This window comes from Pristiophorus japonicus, chromosome 22, assembly GCF_044704955.1.
Source record: "Pristiophorus japonicus isolate sPriJap1 chromosome 22, sPriJap1.hap1, whole genome shotgun sequence".
Taxonomy (NCBI): domain Eukaryota; kingdom Metazoa; phylum Chordata; class Chondrichthyes; family Pristiophoridae; genus Pristiophorus; species Pristiophorus japonicus.
The window spans coordinates 8,613,401-8,630,595 of NC_091998.1; the positions used below are offsets into that span (position 1 = coordinate 8,613,401).

Sequence of the window (17,195 nt, forward strand, 5' to 3'; positions counted from 1 at the left end):
CAGCGCAGCCTTTGGCCGCCTGAGCAAGAGTGTTTGAAGACCAGACCCTTAAATCTGCCACCGAGCTCATAGTCTACAGGGCTGTAGTGATACCCGCCCTCCTGTATGGCTCAGAGACGTGGACCATATACAGTAGACACCTCAAATCACTGGAGAAATACCACCAACGCTATCTCCGCAAGATCCTGCAAATCCCCTGGGAGTACAGACGCACCAATGTTAAGAGTCCTCGACCAGGCCAACTTCCCCAGCATCGAAGCACTGACCAGACTCGACCAGCTCTGCTGGGCGGGCCACATTGTTCGCATGCCTGACACAAGACTCCCAAAGCAAGCGCTCTACTCGGAACTCCTACACAGCAAGTGAGCCCAAGGTGGGCAGAGGAAATGTTTCAAGAACACCCTCGAAACCTCCTTGATAAAATAAAACATACCCACCGACTCCTGGGAATCCCTGACCAAAGACCGCCCTAAGTGGAGGAAGTGCATCCGGGAGGGCGCTGAGCACCTCGAGTCTCATCGCCGAGAGCATGCAGAAAGCAAGCGCAGGGAGCGGAAGGAGCGAGCGGCAAACCTGTCCCACCCACCCTTTCCTTCAACCATCGTCTGCCCCACCTGCGATAGAGACTGTAATTCCCGTATTGGACTGTCCAGTCACCTGAGAACTCATTTTTGGAGTGGAAGCAAGTCTTACTCGATTTCGAAGGACTGCCTATGATGATGATGAGTGCCCCGCAGCGCGTCCGAGTGGGACCAACGTGTGAAAAAAGCTGGCAGTCTGAGCTGCAGTGAGTGAAGTAACGTGGACCTGAGGCCAGTGTGATTGTTTTTATTTTTGTGATTTATGTTGTTGTGGCGTCAGTAGTGTATTGGGAATGTTTATGGTGTTTCTATTTCCAGAATTCCCTGCCCCCACAGAAACCTCTCTTGGGTGCACTGTGAGGCCGGCCGGCTGTTTAGCTTGGGATTTTCATTTGCTCATCCGGCATAACGCCCTAAAAAGGGGTGTCCAAGGCCTCTCTTTGTGCCTCGCTCCAAACCCGGGGCCCAGCCGACGCAAACTATTTCCGCTCCGCTTGGGTTAACGCCGCAACAGGGGCGCCACCGAATTTCCACCCCCAAGTTTCTCCTGGGTTTCCCCCAGAACTTCGGCTTCTAACACCAGCGACCAGCCCGTGGCGCTTTTGTGCATCACCTCCAGTGCTTGAACGCGTCCCTTGTTGCCTCAGTGTTCACAACTGGACGCAGTATTCACGGTCTGTTCTGACCAGTTCCTTCCCCACACTCACCCCACCATCCCAGAGTCTTTCAAACAATAACCAGACTGCTCACCGTAGCAAGCCAGTTGGAAGGCACTTATTTTTAAGTAGCGGTAGAACATCCAAGGAATCCTAAAACACTGGTATTCCACATTACCTACCAGTTTCATGCCCAGTGCATGTGCTTTGAAGTGCTGGTTGGATTGCGCTGGCAGCGTATAACCACTGCGTCTATCGGGCACGAACTGCTGCTGGTGTAACTGGGCGTAAAGACATTTTGTGAATGTCACCTAAAAGAAGAAGGGTTGCAATGAAATGCAAGGGAACATTTAACATCCGACTCTCCTCTGCCAGAAGTACACATTTATCATGCTTACGTGCAGTGCTTCTAAGAAACTAATAATTGCTTCCTATAATATAATCTCCTCAAATATATGTGTCAGCTCTCATTTTATCCCCTCTCCCCAGTTGTCTCCACAGGACTTGGCGGGTTACAGAGAGGGAAGCAAGCATTTGGTAAGGATGGCATGTGTTGGTGCTGTGGCTCACGTTAGTGGCATTCACTCAAATTTTATGCCGAGTCATCATGCTAACTTTGTGAGGAGCTTCTGGTACCTGCTGACCACACAGTGCGGGCTTAAACCCACACGTGTCAGTTGTCTAATAACTATTCACCTCGAGGCAAATGGAGCATCCTTGGGACCAATGTGGTTCCAAGGTAACATCAGTTTGGAGCCAAGTCAACTTTCTGTGGTGGACTTAATCAACGGATACCAAAGCCAAAGCGGGGGAAGAAATGGTCTGTAGAACTCCAGGACACAGTTGATGATTGACTAGCCAACCTTGGCTCGCTAGTGGGAATAGGATAGGTAAACCCTGTCCCTGCAGACTGGAATTCTTTCCACTCAGCTCTAGATAACTCTAACACGGTGCCGCAACAGTGAGGATGACCCGAGAGGAACAAGCATCTATACAATAGCCCAGCCAGAATTAATTTCTACCCTACGGTGAAGAGCGAGGCGCTGACTGGTTTTCCCCCTTTGCATTAGCCTGGGGACACCAAGCTCAGCGACAATGCCTTGCTAATGCTGCCCTGGCCAAGGTCAGCGACAATGCCTTGCTAATACTGCACTGGCCAAGATCAGCACCCCAGTAAGAAAGACTTGCATTTATATAGCGCCGTTCACGACCTCAGGACGTCCCAAAGCGCTTTACAGCCAATGAAGTACTTTTGAAATGTAGTCACTGCTGTAATGTAGCAGTGGAAGATGCCTGTGCGTGAATTTTTTTATCGTGTGGTGGCCGTTGCACATCAGCCACCACACGGGCTTGACAGAGCTAGGGCTTTATCCAGTGGCAAGGGTTAACCAGGACGACTGGAGACCAGCTCTGCTGCATGGGCCTAGTTCGCACACATATCGCAGTGTGGGTTGGCCCGTGCTGCACCTGGGCCCTCGCCTCTCCTGGGCCCCGTACCCTCATTCGCCGCACCTCCGCCACGATGTTTCAGGGCCTGGCGCTCCAGCTCGGTTTAACAGAATGGTACCATAGTAGTATCGATACAGCAGAGGGCCATTTAAGCCCATCGTGCCTATTCCGGCTCTTTGCAAGATCTAAGCAATTAGTCCCACCCTTTGCACTTTCCCATAGCCCTGTAAAGTTTTTCACTGCAAGTATTTATTCAATTCCCTTTTTAAAGTTACTATTCAATCTGCTTCCACCGCCCTTTTAGGTAGTGCTTTCCAGATCATAACTTGCTGCTTAAAAAAAATGTTTCCTCATGTCGCCTCTGGTTCTTTGGCCAATCATCTTAAATCTGTCTCCTCTGGTTACCGGCCCTTCTGCCACTGGAAACATTTTCCCCTTATTTACATCAATCAAAACCGTTCATGATTTTGAATTTCTCTATCAAATCCCCAATTAGAAAGACATGCATTTATACAGTGCCTTTCATGACCTCAGGATGCCCCAAAGCACTTTACAGCCAATGAAGTACTATTAAAGTGTAGTCACTGTTGTAATGTAGAAACTGCGGCAGCCAACTTGCACACAGCAAGCTCCCATAAACAGCAATGTGATAATGACCAGATAATCTGTTTTATTGTTATGTTGATTGAGGGATAAATATTGGCCGGGCCACCGGGGAGAACTCCCCTGCTCATCTTTGAAATAGTGCCATGAGATCTTTTACATTCACCTGGGAGAGCAGATCCGGTTTAACGTCTCATCCGAAAGACGGTACCTCCGACAGTGTGGCACTCCCTCAGCACTGAACTGGAGCGTCAGCCTAGATTTTTGTGCTCAAGTCTCTGAAATGAGACTTGAACCCACAACCTTCTGACTCAGAGCTGCTGCTCACTGAACCACGGCTGACACTTTACCATCTCTGCTCTAAAGAGAACCTCCTCAGCTTTGCCAGTCTCTCCAGATCCCTCATCCCTGGTATCATTATAGTGAATTTATTCTTGTAAATACATTTAGTGATGCTCAAATAAGGAATGCTCAACTTGCGCAAGAAATGTTATAGATAATTTACAACCTACTATAGACCCATGACCAATGTTCCTTTTAATTTTTCTTTGGATGCGCTGCCCCTTTAACGGGCTGTGCGGCCCGTTCAAATTCCCGCGTGTGCACGTTTTTTTCTATTTGAAAGCCAGCTGTGCAGAAGCTGCACAGCTTAACGGGAACGTTGCCCATGACCCAGTCTGATGGTGCAATTGTTTCGACAGCATCCAGTGGAGGCCTTACCAGAGTCATGGCACGGGTCTCGGGGAGAAAGAGCTTAAAGGGGCGGCAGGCGCGCAGGTCAATCGGATCGCGTAGATAGAAGGCCTGGATGGCGGGAGCCAACAGGTCAGGACGCAGTTTCAGCACTGCAGCGATACTTGCTGGAACATAGCAGTGAGCTCGGTGTCGGTCACTGTGAATCTTCTCTGGGTAGCTGTGGGAGACAAAGGAGAAGCACTCAAGACTGAAGAAAGGAAGATTGAAAGTCGGCAAGGCCAGCCCACTTAAAACATTAGCTCAGAATTTGCGGTCGGAGGTTTCCCGCGGGCGGATGCCTCCGATGCAAAAATTTCTACGAAAGTACCCGGTGGTCCCGGAGGTTTGGAGACTTGTGGTCCTTGGCCTCTACGCGAAGGCCTTCTTCGTAGAGGCCCATGTATCCCAGGAACGTAAGGGTTTCGTACGCATCACTGGTCTCACGTGGGCTGGCCCATCCTATCAGAAGAGGGGGATCCCCATTCATACTCATGTGAGTTCTGTATGTATAGAACCACCATAAGTATGAATGGGATTACCCCCAAAAACACTGAAAATAACTTTTTTTTTTAAATCACATATTTCAAATGAATAAAAATGGAATTGAATTAATTTTTAAAAATTTAATTTTTTGAAAAATAAATTTACAAGGGTCTAAAAATAAACATGCCTTCTTTAACAGGATTTAAAATGTTTAAACTATTTAAAAAAATATATTTTTCTGTACTTTAAAAGTACAGAATCAGTTGTACGAATTTGAAGGACATTCGCCGAGCAGGAGGTGGGTGAATAGCCCAACTCTCCGCCCGCGGAGACCCTTCAGTTTCAGATGTGGTGGATCGGTCAAGAGAATTCTTATCAGATCGCAAGTTCCGGATTTAGGCACATGCGTTTCGCCTACCTAAACCCGGAACTTGCGGGGACCCCACGGGTGCCTGCGGGGAGCGCGAATTCAGGCCCAAGATTTAGTCCAAACACGTTAAGAGACTAACTTGCCCAGTAACTCAAGTCAACACTAGTATACTAATTGAGCAGCATTGGCTGATGTGACCGTGGTGGTCAGAGCTCACCGGCACTTTAAACAGATGATTGACGAGCTGATCAGTTACTCCTTACAGCGTCTCCTCTGAAACATTACCGCTTTCTTGCTGCAGTCATTCAGTCCCAAACTCCAAGTAGGATGTTGCCCAGCACTATGTGCCATTAAACCATTTCAAGTGCCAAGAGGGCATCTTTTCACTCGATTGCAAGTTTAGGACTGAACCAATGCAACAAAAATAAGCAGTGGTGAGCAGCTAGTCATCATCATAGGCAGTCCCTCGGAATCGAGGAAGACTCGCTTCCACTCTTCGCATGTGTTTTTAGATGGCTGTACAGTCCAATACGAGAACCACAGCCTGTCACAGGTGGGTCAGACAGTGGTTGAAGGGAAAGGTGGGCGGGAAACCTGGTTTGCCGCACGCTCCTTCCGCTGTCTGCGCTTAGTTCCTGCATGCTCTCGGCGACGCTACTCGTGGAGCTCAGCGCCCTCCTGGATGCACTTCCTCCACTTAGGGCGGTCTTTGGCCAGGGACTCCCAGGTGTCAGTGGGGATGGCGCACTTTATCAGCGAGGCAAACCAGCCAATCATTCAAATGTTTGAAGTGCGGGTGAGTCCTAGGCAGTCCCGCTCAGCTGATTAACACCACAGCTCACCAGCATCATAGGAAGCTGGCAATGGCAGAAAACAAGGGGGATGCCAGCACAAACTGATCAGTACCACTGGTCAAAAATATAATCCAGCTAGATGCGATTGAGTGCAATGGTCTTTTTCTGGCCTGTACATTCCTTGTGTTCTCGCGATTACAGTGCACTTATCAGAAAATGCCTCCCTCTCATTAATCCCTATAATTGCTAATCTGTATCTGGATTTACGATTTCTGCTTGGAGGTTAACCTAAATCTGACTCCCAGTGTGAGAGAATGAACACAAGATTAATCACTACCACATGCTACCCTACATAAACTAGAGGTGATCCAAAACCCGGCTGTCCTAACTTGCACCAAGTCCCACTCGTCCATCACCCCTCTGCTCATTGACCTACAGTGGCTCCCAGTCCGGCAACGCCTCGATTTAAAAATTCTCGTCCTTGTTTTCAAGTCCCTCCATGGCCTCGCCCCTCCCTATCTCTAGTCTCCTCCCCCACCCCCCGAGATATCTGCGCTCCTCTAATTCTGCCCCCTTGCGCATCCCTGATTATAATCGCTCAACCATTGGCGGCCGTGCCTTCTGTTGTCTCGGCCCCAAACTCTGGAACTCCCTCCCTAAACCTCTCCGCCTCTCTACCTCTCTACCTCTTTCCTCCTTTAAGACGCTCCTTAAAACATATCTCTTTGACCAAGCTTTTGGTCACCTGCGCTAATTTCTTATGTGGCTTGGAATCAAGTTTGTTTTAATCTCATAGTACTTCTGTGAAGCGCCTTGGGACGTTTCACTACTAAAGGCGCTATATAAATACAAGTTGTTGTCGCAAAGTGAACATTGGCTGCAGAACTCAGTTTCATGGTTCTCGATTGCTCCTATGCATTCAAATATTAGAAATGCTCAGCGGAGTCTTGGGACCCAAGTGTCGGAGGAGAGAAAACACACCTGTGGTGCAGGAATGCCGAAATGGATTTTCTCACCTGATGGCATTCCAGTGCTTTCACTCCAGATGCTGCCATGTGTCACATACGTTGACAGGGCTGGCAAAGGGTTCTGAAATGAATGATACACTTAATAAAAGAAAAAATCAAAGCTCCGGGAAGTAATTATAGATTGCACAAGTGAGAACTCTGTGGAGCTGTGTCGTGTGATGAGAGAGATTCTGATCACAGACAGATCCAGCACACAAGAATCTTTGTGTACACAGGAGACTTCGAAGTTCTCCAGCAGGCTAGTTTGTGGCCGCCTCTGCAAGTGTGAGATTTTGTCGTTGAAAAATAGAATTCCTACCACAGATTGTGTTTGTTTTTCCCAAGTTTTTGGAGAGAGAGAGAAAGCGTATTGGTTGAATGCATTTTCACTCTTTTAAGGCTATAATAAAGATTCAGAATCAATTCCAGGTACCTTTGCATGCGTCTGCTTATAGCTTTGCGAATGGGTTCTGCTGCCAGGCACTTTTCAGAATGAGTGGTGAGCACGTTGAGGGCTTGAGGGATGGTTAGATTGCTAGCCGGCAACCAAGACAGTTCCCCTGGGTTCTGCGGCATTGGGATGATGTGCAACTCTCCACGATAGAAAAATACCTACAGAGCAACAGAAATAATATAGCTAAGTTTCTTACAAATGCAACACAAGGACTTGCATTTGTATAGCACCTTTCACGATCACCAGACGTCCCAAAGCACTTTACTGCCAATAAAGTACTTTTGAAGTGTAGTCACTGTTGTAATGTAGAAAACGCGGCAGCCACTTTATGCACAGCAAGCTCCCACAAACAACAATGTGTTAACGACCAGCTCATCTGTTTTAGGGATGTAGATTGAGGGATAACTATTGGCCTAGGACACTGGGGTTAACTCCACTGCTCTCAAAATAGTTTTTATGTCTACCTGAAAGAATAGACAGGGCCTTGGTTTAACATCTCATCCGAAAGACCAGCACCTCCGACCATGCAGCGCTCCTTCAGTACTGCATTGGAGTGTCGGCCTAGATTTTAGCTACATAGTGAAGAATACCTAAAACTAATAGCTTCGCATCTGGCGCACTGTCATAGAGCAGAAAACAAATAGAGAAACAATTAGAGGAAGAGGTACATGTTTTTTGGCCCATGAGCAATGCTATTGGTCAATCTACTAGACAACACTCAGTGTTACTGTGTATGTTCTTGTCATTCTAAGGAAAGGTTCCCTCCAACACCTTGAGCAATGCCTCAGGGCACCCGCTATTTTCTGGAAATGATTAATCCTGTATAAAAATAAGTCAGTAGCTAACTGGTCTTTACAGTTTTCTGGTCTTTAGGTTTCTACCTCCATCGAGGCCAAAAGCAATAAAAACACCATCACGAAATGTAACTAACCATTCTTCGCATTGCTGTTTGTGGCAGCTTGATATGTGCAAAATGGTTGCAAGGTTTCCCTACATCACAGTCACTGCTCAAGGTGGTATAGAAATTCTAGTCTGGGGAGAGGAGAGAGCGGGAGAAATGTATTTCCACTAGCAGAGCCATACTTGTGCTACATTCATAATGATTTTTAAAAGTCACCAAGTTTCCCTCAACTAGCTCTGATTAATAAACTCCTGATACAAAAATGTCTGCAGTTCATCCAGGGCAGGCATGCTAGATCTCAAAACACGAAAATGACTCCCCCGACCACCACCGCACTGCAATGTGTTTCCCCCTTACCCTGTTAATAATTCACTAATATAAAAATAAGTGGTGCAGTTAAATAGCGTTAAATGGTCTTGTGTCAACGCGTGTTTTTTATAAATCTGGTAGTAGCGGATGGACATTGGCTTAATTTAACACATTTAATTCTTGATATAACTTCTGTTCCATGAATTAAATGTCTCTTTCTGTATAGTGCATTTAATACATGACAAAAAAAAGACATACACTCCCTCAGGACAAGGCTCTTCAGAAACTGAGTTAAGCTAGGGGGACCATATTTTCTGAACCGAATCTGGCGACACTGAGTGGGAGCACAGCGGAGTAGCCAGGATGGAAAATGGAGGTTGCGCAGTGTGGCGAGGCAAATTTTTGTTTTTAAGCAGCCAATATTTTAAAAGTGCAAATGCAAATCAAATCTGGATATTATTACCTTGGATGCGACGTCACACTATTCAAACGCATTCAAACACAGTTTATAAATAATACAATAACACTGTTCAGCATCATTGGTTTCTCGTGCCCACTGTCTATACGGCCCAGTGCCAGGCGGGCACGGGAGGAGAGGTGACCGAGCAGCTGGCTTCCCTGGTGCGGGCGCTGTGGACTTCCGCGAGTTCAAGGCTTCCTGCTTTAACAGTTAGTAGGTCGGGAGTACAAACAGCTGGAGCGCGGGCCCTGCAACATCGTGGGCCATCCTGACCTGCGAGAGGACACCACCACAGGTCGGGAGTATAAGAGCTGGAGCAAGCCACTACAGCTTCCAGCGCGAGTCTTCCCAAGTGTGCGACGACTTTGAGGTGACGTCATCAAGGCCCAGGTCGCTGGGGCCCTGGTACAGCAGAGGAGTGGGAAGGTAGGGGCGGTTGAGCGGCGAGAGATCGTGGCAGAGGTACTGTGAATGATTGAGGCGGAGGAGCAGTGAGAGATCGCGGCTGAGATGTGACGAGTTGAGCGGTGAGAGATCGTGGCGGAGGTGTGGTGAGAGATCGTGGCAGAGGTGTGGTGAGAGATAGTGGCGGAGGTGTGGTGAGAGATAGTGGCGGGAGATAGTGGCGGAAGTGCAGAGAATGTTTTGTGGCGAAGGAGCGGCGAGAGATTGAGGCGGAGGAGCGGTGACAGATCAGCGGTGAGTGATCCTGGGTGTTTGCTTGGTGGAGGCGTTTGAAAGTACTCAGTATTCCCATTTCTGATCACTATCCAGTAAGGACTGAGCTCGGGTACAGCCTGCACGGACTAGACACAAATGTGAAGAATGGTTACTTCACCAAGGTACTGGACAGCCCAACATGACTCATCGCCTTCATCGGGGAGAAAATTGACGAGGAAAAAAAAGTGGAGGCTTTCTCACCCGGTTCGCACTGGTGTCAGGGTTCAACCATTTGGGCAGGTAGTCGGCAGCCTCAATCAACAGGAAGTCCCCATCGTTATCCTCAACACTACGGGCAAAAACAAAGAGTCACTGTTAGTTTTACATACAGGAGGAAGCTGAATGAATTGTACTCTCGCCTCCTCTGGAGATGCATGGTTTCTTTTAAGTTTCTTTTTGCAGCAATTAGCGCCGAGGGTTTCCATACCTCGCCACCAAGTCTGGGAACTCCTTGGTGACCTGCTGAATAAGGTACACAATCAACCATTCGTCATCCACGTTATCACCAAAGTTTGTGACACCCCCGATGTGGGCAGGAACGTCTCCTAAAAAGAAAAGACTTGTATTATCTTCTAAACGCCATGGTAAATTAAATGACTAAAATAAATTAATTAATTAATAAAATAAATAAAGTAAATTAAAATGACTAGTCTTCTAGACTAAGACCAAAACATTCAGTGATGGACCAGTGACGCTTGTATAAGATACAGCAAGAAAGAACACAAGAATGTACAAATAAGAAAATACAGTAAGAATTAGGAGCAGGCCCCTCGAGCCTGATTCGCCATTCAATAAGATCATGGCTGATCATCGACCTCAACTCCACTTTCCCGTCTGATCCCCATATTTCTTGATTCCCTGAGACTCCAAAAATCTCTCTCTCTCTCTCTGTCTTGAATATACTCAACAACTCTGCAGCCGCAGCCTGTTGGGGTAGAGAATTCCAAAGGTTCACCACCCTTTGAGTGAAGAAATTCCTCCTCATCTCAAGTCATAAATGGCCGACCCTTTATCCTGAGACTGTGCTTTCTAGTTCTAGACTCTCCAGCCAGGGGGAAAATCCCCCTCAGAATCCGATGTTTCATGAGATCACCTCTGATTCTTCTAAACTCCAGGGTGTCTAGGCCCAATCTACTCAACCTCTCCTAATTCCACTCACTCCGTCACCCAGCTCTGGCGCAGGAGCTCCGCTTCTGATTTTTTTCTTCCTTTTCCTACCTCAGACCCTCTAAATGAAGTAATATTTCCTGTCCATCTCTCTTCTACTGAAGCCAATGACTCTTGCGAGGAGGATATGATGCCAGGGTAGCAGCTCCTCCCCGACTGAGCTCTCTTCACGTGAGAACTTGGGTGGAAACCTCTGAAGGGATATTTGACTTTGTGGCTCTTATCACAACCAAATCAGACCCGTCCCTCTTCCATAATTCACACCTCAGCACTTCGAACAGTGAGGACTGGAAAATAAACGAGAACTCACAAACCGTTTCTCTACAGCATTGGTCGCTACGGACCAAGAGCTGGAAAGTGGGATTAGGTTGGATAGCCCTTTTTCACCCGGCACAGACACGACGGGTCGAATGGTCTCTGCACGGAGTTTTGTGTGCAAATGTGAACATATATAATGGAAATTGTTGACATGAAGGAAGATAGATAGACTTACACTTATATAACATCTTTCACAACCACCAGACGTCTCAAATGCTTTACAGCCAATGAAGTACATTTGGAGTGCAGTCCTTCTATGTCATAAATTTCTATGATTCTATGACATAGAGGCAAATGCTATCCTGCCCGAGACCAACCGCCTCACAGCAACTTGCAATTTATACAGAACGGTTAATGTAAATAAACATCCCCAGGCACTTTACAGAGTAGAGCAAGAATGGGTTGGTAAGCTGGGGTACAGAGTTTGAAGTGAATTGAAAGAAAAAAAACTTGGATTTATATAGCGCCTTTCATGACCTCAGGTCGTCTCAAAGCACTTTACAGCCAATGAAGTACTTTTGAACTGTGGTCACTGTTGTGATGTAGTAAAACATGGCAGCTAATTTGCGCACAGCGAGCTCCCACAAACAGCAATATAATAATGACCAGATAAACTGTTTTTGTTATGTTGATTGAGGGATAAATAATATTGGCCAGAACATCGGGAATAACCCACCTGCTCTTCTTCGAAATAGTGGCCATGGGATCTTTTACATCCACCCGAGAGAGCAGACGGGGCCTCGGTTTAACGTCTCATCCAAAAGACGGCACCTCCGACAGTGCAGCACTCCCTCAGCACTGCACTGGGAGTGTCAGCATAGATTACCTGACCATTATCACATTGCTGTTTGTGGGAGCTTGCTGTGCGCAAATTGGCTGCTGCGTTGCCTACATTACAACAGTGACTACACTCCAAAAGTATTTATTGACTGGATGGCGCATCGAGACATCCTGAGGTTGTGAAAGGCACTGTACAAATGCAACTCTTTCTAAAATTACACCCTGCTGGTAGTGGTGACACTGACACGGAGGCCACTGCAAAAGGGTGTGCCGACAGCATGATACATCTACACAGGAAGTTGTCTGTGTGAATGTGAACATATCTAGTGGAAACATAAATCTCTAATCTCCTCCAGCCACACACACCCCCCCCCCCCCGCCCCCGAGATCTCTGCGCTCCTCCAATTCAGTCCCCTTGAGCATCCCTGATTATAATCGCTCAACCATCGGTGGCCGTGCCTTTCTGTTGCCTGGGCTCCAAGCTCTGGAACTCACTGCCTAAACCTCTCCGTCCTCCTTCAATTGGCTTGTGTGCAAATTGATTGCTGCGTTTCCTTATGTCACAAGAGTGACCGCGCTCCGGGAGCGCTTCGTTGGCTGTGAAGCGCTTCGAGACATCTGGTGGCCGTGAAAGGCGCTATATAAATCCAAAGTCTTCCAGGACTGCTTAAAACATGCCTCTTTGAGGAAGCTTTTGGTCAGCTGCCCGAATTTCTCCTTATGCGGCTCGGTGTCAAATTTTTAATCGCATAATACTCCTGTGAGGCACCTTGGGACGTTGCACTACGGTAAAGGCGCTATATAAATAAAGTTGTTGTTGTTGTTGACATGAAGGGCGGTGGATGTAAGATTTTTCTGACTGGATGTATTGAGAGAGGGAGAGAGGGAGCCCCCGGCGTCACTCACCCCGGCCCGCCGTGTGCTCCAGCCTGAAGGCCTCATGGTGCCAGATGTAGCCGGCACAGAGCGGGGCCAGGCGGCCCAGCGCCCGCTCCCGCAGCCGCTCCAGCTCCAGCGCCTCCCCGCCCGGCCCCGGCGCTCCCTCCCCGCTGCCGCCGCTGAGGTAGAGCCGGTAGCGGACCGTGTCCTGCGGGCAGCAGCCGCGCCGCCGCTCCTCCGCCAACCCCTCCATCACCCGGGCAACCCCGGGTCCGCCGCTCAACACCTTCCCCCTGCTCCCCGGGTCCGCCGCTCAATACCGTCCCCCTCCCAGAGCACGTGGTCCATGCCCGTGACGCAAACACTGCCCATGACGTAATCCATGCCCATGACCTAAAAAGAAAGACTTGCATCTATATAGCGCCTTTCACGACCACCGGACGTCTCAAAGCGCACTTGAGCCAATGACATACGTTTTTTGGAGTGTAGTCACTGTTGTGATGCGGGAAATCCATGCCATGTTTTTTCTACCACCGACGACGTAATCCAGTTCTGACAAATGGTCACCAACCTGAAACTTTAACTCTGTTTCCATGATGTAATCTACGTCCATGACGGTCCACATCCATGACGTAATCCACGTTCATGACGTAATCCACGTCCATGACGTAATCCACGTTCATGACGTAATCCACGTCCATGACGTAATCCACGTCCATGACGACATCACACCCGTGACATCAACAGCCCGTAATTTAGATTTAGAGGTCTCGGAGCTAGAACAGGTGAGGTCATGACATTGGATGATGAGATTATAAATTAATAAAGAAAGACTTACATTTATATAGCACCTTTCACAACCACCGGACATCCCAAAGCACTTTCCAGGCAATGTAGTACTTTTTGAGGTGTAGTCACTGTTGTAACAACAACAACTTGTATTTATATAGTGCCTTTAAAGTAGTGAAAGGTCACAAGGCGCTTCACAGGAGATTAAAAAATTGACACCGAGCCGCGTAAGTAGAAATTAGCGCAGGTGACCAAAAGCTTGGTCAAAGAGGTAGGTTTTGTAAGAAATGTGGCAGCTAATTTGCGCACACAACAGCAATGTGATAATGACCAGATAATCTATTTTTGTTATGTTGATTGTAATTGAGGTTAGTAATGAGATAAGTGCATCTAAAATAACATTGAAATTTAATAAAAAGAGTGGAATTATATTAAATAAACTAATCAAACTCAAAGAGGATAAAACCCCTGATCCGGACAGATTGCATCCATGCATTTTAAAAGAATCTAGGGAAGAGATAGCCAAGGCATTAATACACATATTTAATAATTCGTTAGAAAAAGGTGTAGTGCCAGAGGACTGGCGAATAGCTAACTAAATATCTATATTTAAGAAGGGGGCGAGAACATGTCCAGGGAATTATAGACCAGTCAGTTTAACATTGGTGGTGGGAAAAATAATGGAATCCTGACTAAAGGAGAAAATGGAAGAACATCTCGAAACCAAAAAAGGCAATAACGAATAGTCAGCATGGATTTCAAAAGGGAAAGTCTTGCTTGACCAAGCTCATTGAATTTTTTGAAGTGGTAACAGAGCGAGTAGACAATAGTAGTGCAGTAAATGTAATTTATGTAGATTTACAAAAGGCCTTCAATAAGGTGCCCCATAATAGACTGATGAACAAGGTCAGAGAATGCAGAGCCAGGGGACAAGTCGCGGAATTGCATCAAAGTTAAACTTGTCACTTACTGATGCATGCCAGCATCATTCAGATGTAACTGACAATGTTTAGCAAAGTATGGCAACAATTTCATACTCTTCTTAGTGCAATTTAAATCAAATAGGAACATTTCCAAGGAAATACAGAAAAAGTGTATTTCCTACATGAAAGCCACAGCTTAATTTGGGAGCAGTATCTATAAAGTATTAAAATTTGTGTCTATGCATGAACTTTCTGACCAACTTGCTGTTAAGATTTTTAGTCAGGATTTTTTGTCCACATTTAACTTTGGAACAGTCGATGTAATCATTTTGAATTAAAATCCTGTATGTAAACAATTGCTGGTAACGATGTACTTGCAGGTTCTGGCCAGTAGGCAGTGCTGTGGAGCAAGGTTCTGTTCCAACTCCTTCACCATCTTAAAAAAAACTTGCATTCATCAACTCACTCTGGGCAATATCAGAGGCAATTTGCAGGCAACAGAAATATTAATCAATTGAATATTGATTTAATAGGGAATATGACTGAGGTGGCAGGAATAAGAACATATGAATTAGGAGCAGAAGTAGGCCATTCGGCCCCTCGAGCCTGCTCCGCCATTCAATGAGATCATGGCTGATCTTCGACCTCAACTCCACTTTCCTGCACTATCCCCATATCCCTTGATTCCCTTAATATCCAAAAATATATCGATCTCTGTCTTGAATATATTCAACGACTGAGCATCCACAGCCCTCTGGGGCAGAGAATTCCAAAGATTCACCACCCTCTGAGTGAAGAACCTTCTCCTCATCTCAGTCCTAAATGGCCGACCCCTTATCCTGAGACTGTGACCCTTGGTTCTAGACTCCCCAGCCCGCGGGAAATAACCTCCCTGCATCTACCCTGTCGAGCCCTGTAAGCATTGTGCAGTGTAATGACTGCAGATGTCCAATATTTATTTACATTCATTTTATGCATTGGGCGAGGGTGCCAGATGTGTGAACTGAAATATTAATAGTCAATTTATTGTACTTGCGTAAAGTAAATTACTTAGATTATATCTGCAGCTATATATCTTAAAGTTGGCTTGAACTCTGCTCTTACCTCTTCAAGCATAGACCAAAGTTCAGATTCTTGCGCATTTGTGAAACATGGAGGTTAAAAAGGCTGTGTGCTGTATGGTTTTCGTCGCAGTGATGAGTAGCCAAGGAATTTCACTGGGTAAGAAATACATAAGGAGTACTGGATGCCTGACTGTGAACTACAAGGCAGTGATTTGGTTGCGATGCTCAGATGATACCCATGATCTGTGAGGCTGAATCTCTCATGGGTTAAAGCCTAAGGCTGGAACGCTGCCAGTAATCCTTTTGGTAGACACCTTTTATTCTTTCCGTGTTTTACATGTAAAAGACCTTTATATGGGGACCTGGATTAAGATGTTGGTCTTAAGTACGCCTGGTACACAGCATTGAATTTTGACATCTAGAGCATCAAAGAGTGTCAAGGTGTCCTGTTTAGTGCCACCATGCTGAAGGCTAATTTTTGTCTGTTAACTAAGTGGAAACTCTGAGGCTTGGGGCAACAGTCAAGAGAAGGCATGACCTAGAGGAACACCTTAATTGTCAACTGTGCCTCGCCTCTGAGTCAGAAGGTTGTGGGTTCAAGTCCCACTCCAGGGACTTGAGCACAAAAATCTAGGCTGACACTCACAGTGCGGTGCTGAGGGAGTGCTGCACTGTCGGAGGTGCCGTCTTTCGGATGAGACGTTAAACCGAGGCCCCGTCTGCCCTCTCAGGTGGATGTAAAAGATCCCACGGCACTATTTCGAAGAAGAGCAGGGGAGTTATCCCCGGTGTCCTGGGACCAACATTTATCCCTCAATCAACATAACAAAAAAATGGACTAGCTGGTCATTATCACATTGCTGTTTGTGGGAGCATGCTGTGCGCAAATTGACTGCTGCGTTTTCCACATCACAACAGCGACTACACTCCAAAAGTACTTCATTGGCTGTAAAGCGCTTTGAGACGTCTGGTGGTTGTGAAAGACGCTATATAAATGCAAGTCTTTTTTTTAATTAGATTGCAGAGAGGCCAGCAGCCCTACTGAAGCTCACCACTGGACGTGGTATGGTGTGTGACGATAGTGTGGTTAGGTGGACCTTGGACATGCTTTCACACATTGTATGATGAGGTGTGCTGCTCACCATGTAGTCTGAGAGGAGCTAAAGCCCACCCCTGCTAGTGTCAGCCGTGACAGATCAGAAAAATCAGCAGGAAATTACTGTTTTTCTTTTCCTTTTTTGTACTTTTCATACTCTAAAGTGTGGCTGATACATGCTCAGCTCAAACTTTAGAAAGAATGATAGACTTTTTGATAAATCAAAGAAAGAGTGACACAGATGGCAGGGTGGATTAAGGGAATAACACATTTTGGAGTCGGATAAAGTTATCAGCACACTTGAGCTCCACCCTTGGAACTTGCAATGTCACCTGAACCTATTGACACGTTACAGGTACCTGATGTTGTCCATCAGGGTTGATCTGCAGCCAAAAATGATTGTGGTTTATTCACATTTGGAGCCCATAAAGCACGTGTATCATGAAAGACTTGCATTTATATAGCACCTTTCATGAACTCAGGACATCGCAAACACTTTCAGAGTACTTTTTGAAATGTAGTCACTGTTGTATTGTGGGAAACGCGGCAGCCAATTTGCACACAGCAAGTTCCGGTAAACAGCAATGTGATAATTATTGTGTTCCCAACACAGATGAGACTGCACACAGGGAGGTTAAAGTAACAGTGACCTCAGTC

General features: G+C 46.6%; 1 protein-coding gene across 1 annotated transcript in view; it reads right to left on the minus strand.

Moving 5' to 3' along the window:
- The window catches only part of ecd (ecdysoneless homolog (Drosophila)), a 37,422-nt gene extending 24,480 nt beyond the window's left edge, over nt 1–12,942 (minus strand). Inside the window, exons 1-6 of the mRNA XM_070865598.1 lie at nt 12,694–12,942; nt 9,950–10,067; nt 9,724–9,811; nt 7,112–7,290; nt 4,010–4,202; nt 1,420–1,548 (exon numbers count right to left, since the gene is read on the minus strand). Of these exons, the coding sequence (XP_070721699.1) occupies nt 1,420–1,548; nt 4,010–4,202; nt 7,112–7,290; nt 9,724–9,811; nt 9,950–10,067; nt 12,694–12,919 (933 nt within the window). The 5' untranslated portion in view covers nt 12,920–12,942. The remainder of the gene's footprint in view (nt 1–1,419; nt 1,549–4,009; nt 4,203–7,111; nt 7,291–9,723; nt 9,812–9,949; nt 10,068–12,693) is intronic.
- Between the last annotated feature and the right edge of the window lie 4,253 nt (nt 12,943–17,195).